The sequence below is a fragment of the Apaloderma vittatum genome, unplaced genomic scaffold (assembly GCF_000703405.1).
Source record: "Apaloderma vittatum isolate BGI_N311 unplaced genomic scaffold, ASM70340v1 scaffold39827, whole genome shotgun sequence".
Lineage (NCBI taxonomy): Eukaryota > Metazoa > Chordata > Aves > Trogoniformes > Trogonidae > Apaloderma > Apaloderma vittatum.
In genome coordinates this window covers 52597-62437 of record NW_009727462.1, presented here as the reverse complement: position 1 = coordinate 62437, position 9841 = coordinate 52597, and the positions used below count along the sequence as shown (strand labels likewise).

General features: G+C 45.7%; 1 protein-coding gene across 1 annotated transcript in view; it reads left to right on the top strand.

Moving 5' to 3' along the window:
• Positions 1-573: 573 nt before the first annotated feature.
• The window catches only part of LOC104277122 (A disintegrin and metalloproteinase with thrombospondin motifs 9-like), a gene marked incomplete at both ends in the record, with an annotated part of 57527 nt that continues 48259 nt past the window's right edge, over positions 574-9841 (top strand). Inside the window, 1 exon segment of the mRNA XM_009873672.1 lies at positions 574-736. Within this exon segment, the coding sequence (XP_009871974.1) occupies positions 574-736 (163 nt within the window).

The following is a 9841-nucleotide window of genomic DNA, read 5'->3' as shown; positions in this document are numbered from 1 at the left end:
TACTGCTCATCCATCCCCGTCTAGGATGGCTGCAGGATTGCTTTTGCCTTGGATATCTTTTATCTGCCAAATCCCTACCTTCAGAGTCAGCTGTAACTAGGAGCGTTGGTGCCTTCTCATAAGCGTGGATTTCACTGGCTGGGCACCTTCCTCTGGTCCTTAACATGTGTGTTTAAAGCCTGTCTTGGGGAGAGCTGCTGCATGGAAACCAGCACAACATGATGGGAGTGCACTGAGGCCTCCAGCATGCTGCAGCATCATCTCCCCTTGGGCAGGGCTGTCACTGGCATAGGAAAGGGATTGACAGATGTGCCCCTCTCATGCTGTCTGCCCGTGGATTTGTCATCTCCTTTCCATAAGTTCCAGGGGTATGGCTGTAGGGAGCAGCACAGCCAGGTGTGGGTGTAAGTGGTGTGATGGAGCTGGACCTTCAGCCTGTGCCTTTGCAGGGGTCGCTGCAGAACTGGGCACTCGCGCACCTCCCTTGTTATCTACTCATTTTGTCACCTAGTCCTGTTCTGTGGTTTGTCATCGCCTGAAGCTGACCACCCATTCCTCTCTGGTCTCTCTCAGCTAGGCACGTTCAAGTCTGATGATGGGGACTATTTTGTAGAGCCGCTGCTATCGCTCGAAGAACAGGAGTATGAAGAAGAGCACAATAAACCACATCTAGTCTACCGACACCGGACACCTCCAACTAACTCTTCAGGGGACAGGCAGACTTGTGATACTCCAGGTACTCGCTTTGTTACTGCCCTTGATGACTTGGCACTTAAGAAAGGGAGTTAATTTGCAGTAAAATGCCAGTAGGTTCATGTGGGGCAGAAGGGATCTGCAGTTGAGGGAGTACTCTAGAAATGGTACTACGTGCTGTAGGATCGGGCTCGTGGTGGTACTGCTGTCCTGGAGAGATGTGATGCGCCTGTGCTTTCTAGTAATTAATTATAAGGAAGTTGTGGTCAGGAAAAAAGTTCCGGTTTCTGTTTCATCTCTACTGTAAGGCTGGCAAGAAATCTTCTGGGCTGTCTTGCCTTAAGTATCCCATGAGCCTTTAAACTTGCTTTCTGTCCTCTCCTGTGTGTAACTCCTGATCATCCTAATCTTGATTTTCTCTCTGTCTGAAATTCCATGTCTGTCCTTTAAATGGCATCCTTCTGTCCTGGTCTTGCTGTGTTCCTGGCCTTCCTTCCCCAAATCTGATTGTGAGTTTCAGTGTCTTACTTCTTTCTAGTGGAAATCAGAAGGTCCTAACATCAACCCTGACAGTTCTTCCCTTATTAATCACTTTTCCATGGTTCATTTTCAAAGGCTTTTTTTTCTCCCTTGTGGCCCTTCCTCCACCAGCACCATCTCCTCAACCTCCTTGCTTTCTCTTTCTAGTCTTTGCACAAGCCTTTTTATCTCCCCTTCACGTGCCTTGGTGAGCAGTAGCCTTGCTCCTAGTGTCCCTATTATCTGCAGTGGCCTCCTGCTGCTCTCTGCTTCATTGACTTCCTGATTTTCACAACTAATCCTCTCCTTTGGCAGCAAATACCTAAGTTCTCTATGAAGAAGTTTATTCTTTCGGTCTTCTGTTTCACCTGCTGGTTTGCCTCCTCCTTTGGCCTGCAGCTAGATCTACAGGAGCTTTAAAGCCTAAACAGAGTAGACCTTTTCTGGCTTCCCTTGCACTGGCTGCAAGCAGCTCATGTGAGCAAACTAAGTGGAGTTGCTCAGGGAGTAAAGGTACCGCTGGAGGAGAAGCATGGTGCTAAACTTAGACTGCATTTAGCACGCGTGGCTTGTTTGGCACCAATGACTGTGGATTGCGGCCGTGCTGTTGAGCTGTCGGTCCGTTCAGCTTGCGCTAAGGCAGAAGATGCTCTGGTGCTCTGCGACTGGCCAGAGCTGATGCGCTAGCAACGTGTGTTTCTTCTAGAAGACGTGTGCAAACCTATGTGCTGGGGGACAACGGTACCTCTCACAAGGCTGTCGTTGTTTGTTCTTCCAAGGGTTGCTGCTGGACTATGCCATTCTGGTTTCTCTCTTCCAGCTGTTTCTGCTCCCTTCTTTGAGATCAGATGCAGGAGACTCAGAACAGTTGGAAAGAAACACGGAATCTGGCACATTGCATCAGTAGCCCTTGGAGGAACGGAGCAGCAGATCACAGGACTCATTGAATCAAAGGTAGCTGGGAGGGCTCTGACTTTGCTTGTGGACTTCACTCTGTGTTGTTGTAACAGTCTGCTGTATCTCACCCCACTGTATCATAGGTTCCATTTAGGGTATTATTCTTCTGAATCATGATTCATGAGAATAATACTCCATCCATGGTGGTTTATATCTTTCTCCTCTTTTCAAACATGCTTTGCCTCTTGCTTGTCTTTGTTTCCTTGTTCTTCTTGGTTGCTTTATGTAGGGAAGGGCAGAGGTCTTGCTTCTCAGATACAAGCTTAAGGGTTCCAGATAGGTGTAGACAGTCTTACTTGTCCTTGTGTTCTCTTCCCTTCTATCTCTACCTTTTACCATTGTCCAAGTTTTTGAAAGGGAATGACGCTTTGCTCATACTTGCTCGTACATGTATGGGGAACAAGTCCTGGTTACTTCATTTAAGGAGCAAGTGCAGGGCAGCTTGGGCAATGCTGAACTTTTGCATTCCTCCTGGCGTTGCGTCTGGTGGAGAGAAGAAGGTATCTCTTTGGAGGAGAGGGGAAAATGCAAAATCTAGCATCACTCACTGTTTTGGACAGGCTGCCATCCGTCACTCCTACCGGAGAAGAATGGTTTTGTGAGAGTTTAGGAGTTTGTTTTAGCTTTATGGTGTTGCATGAATATAGGCTTTTGTCAGAAGAATGTGTGAGAAGGTGCCTTTGCATTGCAGGCTTCTGGTGGGATTGAAATCTGCTCAAAGAGGAGATTAATGCAAGGGAAATTTTAAGTACCCACCCTGCAGTGAGCAAGGGAGGCTGTGTTGCTGGGCAATGGTGCTATTAAGAATGACTTTCTGATAGCTGTTTTCCTGAAAGTGATTAACAAGCAACATACTGGTGTGCCCTCGCAATGAAGATGTAATTATAGACTTCTTGCAGTATCCAGGAAAAGTTTCCCTTGTGAGTTGACTGACAGCTTGAGTAAAAGCTTTCATTTTAAGCAGTCTCCCTGGTGTTACTTTTAGTTTTCAGCATCCTCAGGTCAGCTTAGAAAAACAGGTATTTGATTTTTGTTAAGTTTTAGTTAGCAGTTTCTGATAACAGTTTTGGGTCCTGTGACACATGAGATACTCTGCAGATGTTCTGAAAAAAGATCTTTCTCCTCTGAACGCTGATGGATATCAAATGCAAACTGTGCTCTGCATATGAACTTTCATAGCACGGGTCTCCTGGCAATGCATTTCAGCCGTCTGGCGCATAGCTCAGCCGCAGCAATAAAAACTTTTGACAAAGTTTTCCTTGGGGTAACAGGTTAATGTAGTTTCAGTCATAGGAAATGGTGCAATTTCTCCTCCTTCCCCTTCTTTTAGTTAGTACCATGAATCAATTTGTCATCTGGTCGAGGATCTGGCAGAATAATTAGTTGCATTTTACTGAATAGCCCTGACGGGATGAAGACTTGGCCAGACTGTCAGCGTGATGTCAGTAGGTGCAGCGCCGCTACCACCCATCGCTTCGTGATAGCAAGCGCTTCCGATCCGAATTATTAAATATCCGCTTTTTTGAGGTGGAGGAGGAAGAGAAAAGAAATTCTGCTCCTAAAAAAAGCAAAAAAGGAAGTGGGTCATTGCGAAGCTGGAGAGTGGATCTTTCCTGCACAGGAACAATCTGACTCCAATGATAAAAGGCGCGTAGCTGCATCCTGCCGCGGGAGCTGCACCCGCCGTGCTGGCTGCATTCGAGAGGATGGCAGCAGCTCTCTGACCCCCCTGTCCAGTCTGACCTCCCTCCGGGAGCAGACTGGTGAGCCCTCCCCGCCAGTTTCCATGTGAAATCCCAAAGGTGTGGTCTTGCAGAGAAATGTCCAGCTCTATGTGCCAACGGGACACTGCTGCCTGCCATCACCTAAATAAGCCACGTCAGGCCACCTCGTGCTCTGTGTCGTGTGTTCTTTTCTGCTGCCTCTCCTTGTCTTGTATCTCCCATGTGTTTTTTGTTGTTGGTATGTTTATACTCATATTTTGATTGTTAACTTCTCTGGAGATCTATTCTTCCAGTTTTGTTGGGTTTAGTGACAGCTTTAGCCTTTGTCTGATTCCTTCTGCCTGTTGGTCACCCCTTGTTCTGGGACAGAGGTGGCCTGCACCTGCCTAGTGGCACTGAGCTGCAGTTCCCTGTGGCCATGAACATAAATGCAAGACTTGGGCTTTCTCATCTCCCCACTTCTGCTGTGTGCTCAGCTATTGCATTGCTCCAAACTTTGCAAATCCCTTGCAGCTTTTACTGTGCCCCTGCTGCAGGACTCCCGAGTGATCTCTTTCGGGCATCCTTCTTTGTTCCCACTGTGTTCACTTTTCTGCTCTCCTGATCTGTGCTTTCCGTTTCCTTCCCAGCTTCATTAGTTAAACACCTCCCTGGTTTTGCCTCATTTTTCATAGTTCTTTTATATTCAAGACCCTTCTGTGGCTGAGAGAAATAAATCAAGGACTGAACATATAGCAAGCACTAGCTGTTCCCATGACTTGCTGGTGGTCAGCCATGCCTATCCTGAGCTCTGGAGCTGCCTGTGAGGATCTTGCACAAAGTCCTGTCTCCTTAATGAGAGTGCTTAAAGTGGGAACATCTACTGTGGGCAAAGCTCCTCATGCAGAAGCAACAATAACACTCTGATGGTGCCAAACTACGAGGAAGATGATTAGAGCTTTTTTTATTTCTGGACGAGAGCCCGAGGGGCTGTAGCCAGCAATTTATGCTGAGGTGGTGAGGTTTTGGAAGCGGGCAGGACGGAGCAGATATAACTTGAGCAGAGCTGGCTGTACCCTCATCCACTGCCAGCAGAGGTGGAAAAGCCTGGTCACTCGGCTGCTGAGGTTGTTTTCCAAAAACCACCAAGCGTTACCAGCACAGATGGTTACTGGCCACAGCCTGGTGGCTTAGTGCATCCCGGAAACAGATGCAAAACAAAGGTCTCAGATTTGCAGCTGGGTATTTAGTTTCAAGGTGCTAAAGCGGTTTGACTGCTCAGGAGGCAGCACACGTGTGGCCAGGCACAGCAGGTCCCTCCAAAAAATGCAATGTCCATGTGCTCATCTGGGTGAGGAGGAGGAAAGAAGCTGTGTGTGTGTCTAAGTTGTGTTGGGAAGGTTGCTATAAAAAGCACAAGACCAATCAGCAGAATGAACCAAGTCTTGCTCACAAGCTAGCGTGACACAGGCGTAATCAGTAATATATCACTGGTTTTTCAATTGCTTTAATGAGTAATTTGTAATAGATTACCCTTTCATAGTAACTTCACAACCCTTCCCACTGCAAATGACTCTGGGGAGCCACCAAGCAGAGCAAGGGGCTGCCTTATGGCCTGAGCGAGCAAATGCCTAGTGCGGTCAGCTTGATGATTGCAATCTTGTTTCCACATGATAATTAGCACAAGCCTTCTCAGCCCTTACGGATGGTTGTCATCTCTCTCCCACTGCCACTCAGCTGCTCTGGAAGCTGTTGGTGAACCCGTGGCACAAATAGGAGATGGTCCTGCCACCGTGTTCCCACGTGCTTGGGAAGATTGAGCCTTTATGTTTGTTAATGTGTCATCAGTGTTGTGACCGGGGAGGTGGCCTTGGGGAGAATGTGTTGGGGGTCTGGCACCATGGCTGAAGCCTGATTTTGTCCCTTTCTGTGTAACGTGGTCTCCCGTTGGTGCAGGTGGGCGATGAGCTCTTGCTCCTGCCTGAGCTGTGGTTCGAGGTGTACGCCCAGCGTTAGAGTTGGTGATGGTGGGTAAAGGGGCTGAACAGGCCAGAGGCGGGAAATTTCATGCTTGTTCTACAGACCATTTATATGTGTTACAGTCTTATTCTATAGCAGTTTCACAGCAGAAACTTTAAATACCTTTTGCACAGGACTTGGTGTTTGTACTGTTGTGAGCAGTCCATGGTGAAATTCCAATCCTTTGCAATCAAGCTATTGGTCTAGAGCCCTTTTGCATTTTTGCTATTTCTTTTGGACTGTTTGTCTTGCTTCCAACTCTGACCTTTTTTTGTTGTTGTTTTTGACTCTATCCAGCAGAATTTCACGTTCTAACTGTCTGATTTCCAAGCAAGTCTTCAGGCAAATGCTGTACTGCTGAGTCTCAACATAACCGTGGGGCTGCAGAAGGTCTGCAGGGAGGTTTTCCTAAGCCTTTGCTTCCAGGTTGAGCAATCCTCGAGCTCTTTCAAAAGTCTGTTTAAGCTGTCAGCTTTGCTTTTGGCCTGAGGGTAAAACATTGACTGAGTTCTTTCCCTCAGAAAAGTTTCTCATCTTAAGGAAGTGAGTTGTAATTTATAGTCATAGTAATTATTTCGGGTTTCCTTCCCTCCCAAAACCAGCAAATGAGAGAGTTACGTCACAAATCCCATATGCTATTGTAATTAATTCTATTTCTGGCTTCCTATTGAGGTAATAGTGCACTAACAGCCAGCTAGAACTTGGTCAAATGGGCCTGGGATGTCGAACACAAGCTTTTCCCATACTGAGTTGGGAAAGGGATCAGGCTGTAATGTTTGTGCTATCTTGCTGTGGTGTTGGCAAGTGAAATAGCATATTAGACTGACTTTAGGTTAAAAATTTGATTGTTGCCATTGATTCTGATCCTGTAAATATGGTTTTGTTTGAAAATTTCTCAATGTGAGTCGTAAGTAAGGTGAAGACATTTGGTTGTTACTCTTAGTATTGAAAACATATCGAGCATCTACCTGGCATCCTGCTGGTAGAAGGCCAAGATTGCAACTAAACAAATTACTGCTATTCATTGGTTATTGTTTTGCAACTTAGATACAATGAGCAAGCAGAGTTACATTATTCTTCTGGAATCAAAACAGAGCTACTTGCAATTTTGCAACGACTTTTGCATCATCTGTGTAGACATTGCTGAAGAAGGAAAGGTGAGAGAAGCAGGGAGAGGTATCAGTTTGGTACTTTCCATCTGTACCTTGTGGCATATACTACTGAAAATAAACAGGCTGAGTATGCTGTGACTCTACATGCCTGCATTGTCATTGCCAGTATCCCTGTGGCAAGCAAAGTTTTTCTAATGTGATTTTTGTTATTTTTTTTCATCTCTTACCTCGTGTCATTACAAAATTGTGGTGATCTCAGTGTGGTGATCTCAGAATTTTTGGTGCTCAATTGAGTTATTGTCATTACAAAATTGTGGTGATCTCAGTGTTGGTCTTGTTGGCACGGTAGCTCACAGGTATTCTTAGACACTGATGTGGATAAGGTGTTAGCATACTTGAAACTGTTACGGAAATTTGTGTTAAGAGCAAGCAAAGAAAGACAGAATTTTTGGTGCTCAAGTGAGTTATAGGGCAGAGGTCAGGTTCAGCAAGTGCAGTCTCGATGTGCAGGCAAGTAGGCTCAGCTAGGCCAGGCAGCGCCGAAGGAGGCAGCAGCTCCGGCTGTTTTCCTGATGTGCTGAAATGCCACTGGTATATGTCTGTGTGCCTGTGGTCTATTCCCACCAGTTTGACACACAACCTGGCTCAGATGTGTGTCTACTCATGGGTGAAACACCAGGATGTACTTTTAAGCAAGCTGCTCAGCCCCTTGCAGTGCCAGGGTAGTTTTCAAGGGTGTTTTGCCTTGGGATTTTTTGGGGGGTTTTTTTGTCATGCTATGGGGCTAGTTTATTTTTCTTCCCGAACAAGTGGCTTATGGAGCGGGTGTCAGTGGTTTTTCATCACTGTAACTTTCTGTCAGCCATACCTTAAACCAATTTCGTACCAATTCAGTGGTGCTTTTGTGCCTTGTGGTTGTGAGGTGTAGCTATTTAGTCGATTTGTCTGTAAGATGATCTTGAATCATTTCCTGTCACATGCTCAGCTTTCTTAAAGAGGCAATTTATTGTTTTGTTCATTAATCTAGTTTCTGTCTACTGTGCAAAATGAATAGCTTTCGTGTACATCTTTTACCTTAGGCAGAAAAAAATTCTTTAAAGCTGGAATGCATACTCACATACATCATCAGCAGAGGAAACATCTAGAGTATGTGTGGTCTTTGGTGTTTGCAGGATATAAAACCAGAGAATGTTTTCTTCCTAAGGGAAGTTGATTGGTGCTAACTGCAAGTCAGTAGTTTTCAAGGGTTCTGGTTGAAGCAGTGGGAAGGAAAGCAGGATCACCCCAAAAGTCACGGGTGAGTTCAGCTTCACTCTGAGCTGTCGCACCTCCAAGGATGGACTCTCCATGGCCACCACCGTGCTTGCTCAGGGGCACAGACTGCAGTGGATGTATGAGGTGGGACAACTGGTTTTGGAATCAGTGATGCTTCATGCCCGTCCAAACTGCTCATGGATCTATAGCATTGCTTGTTGGCCTCAGAGTCTATATTTTCATATATTACAAACACAGCTCCCAGGCTCTGCCCTTCAGCTGACTTAAGCAGTGGGTTCTCCTGATTCTCTGAGCATCTGAACGTTACTCCAGCTGGGCATCTGGGAAGCCACTTAGTAAAGTCTATGTGCAACACGGAGGAAGGCCAGAGGATTAACAAGTGGGTGTGCCTTGGTCATGAGGGCATACGATCTGTTTGTGCAAATCTTTGTCTTAGTAGCAAAGAAAACCTTTTTTGTAGAAGCCCAATATTTTGATTTTCCTGCAGGCTCGGCAGGAAACTCTTCTGAGCCCGGACTAGTTCCTAATTCAAAGAGAAGTATGAGCAACATATGGAAAATTGAAATTTTGCTCTAATAGTGTTACTTGTGAAAGGTCTGATATCTTACTGCATTTTTAATAGTTCCAACCATGAAAGTTTGATCTGTACAGCTTTCTCCAGCTCTTGCCAATGAAGGCTGAAACTCCAGCTGATTTCTCAGTTAAATGGGTTCAGATTAATTTGCATTTGAACATTTACTCGTTTGCAGATCAGGAAAATTGAGTGAACTTTCATTTTCACCCTTGGTGGAGAATATCTTCCTCTTTTTGGATCCTGGCTGGCCCTGATCTTCATTTTCTTTCTGATGTAGGGCATTGGTCTTGCCTCTATTGATAAAGCCTGTTTTTCCTTCCTAGTTTGTACTGAACCATTTGGGCAGGATTTGCTGCTGTGGCTGTCATGGGAGCAGAGGTGGGTCACCCGCTGACTGCCTGCCCAGAGGGAGCTCAGCTGCATTTTGATCTGCTCTATGGAGGGAGTGCAATAAAGAGTTAACTGCCAAATGATAGTTTTAATCAGAGCCGGTCTGGGAGCGTTATGGGCCAACCGCTGAGCAGCAAACTTTGGGTTAAAAATCCTCGGTCACACATTCAGAAAAGGTGTGATAGTAAATTGATTTAATAGGACCATGCTCCTTTTCTGTCAGGGAGAGGTTGTTATTAGCTTGAGAAATACTTGGTTGGGTTTTTTTCACCCTCTCTTGCTCTCTCCTTTACCTTTTTTTTTCTTTCCCGCTAGGTGCAGCTCTCATGAACTTGGAGCTGAACTGGAATTGCTTGTCGCATGTCTTATTTAATTGTGCAAATTGCTTTCTATTCCAAGGACAAGTTAATGTAGAAATGGAAAGGATTAGAACTGTTGGGATAAGCGATCGCTCTTTCTTTTAATTTTTGGGTTTAGCATAACAATAGCTGCTATTTCAAAAGCAGTCCCTGGCTCTGCCCTGTCACCCTTTCATGCAGGCAAAGGACTCTCGTAGGGCCTGAGTTTCCCCGCGCTCTCCCTTGGGATAGTTCCAAAGT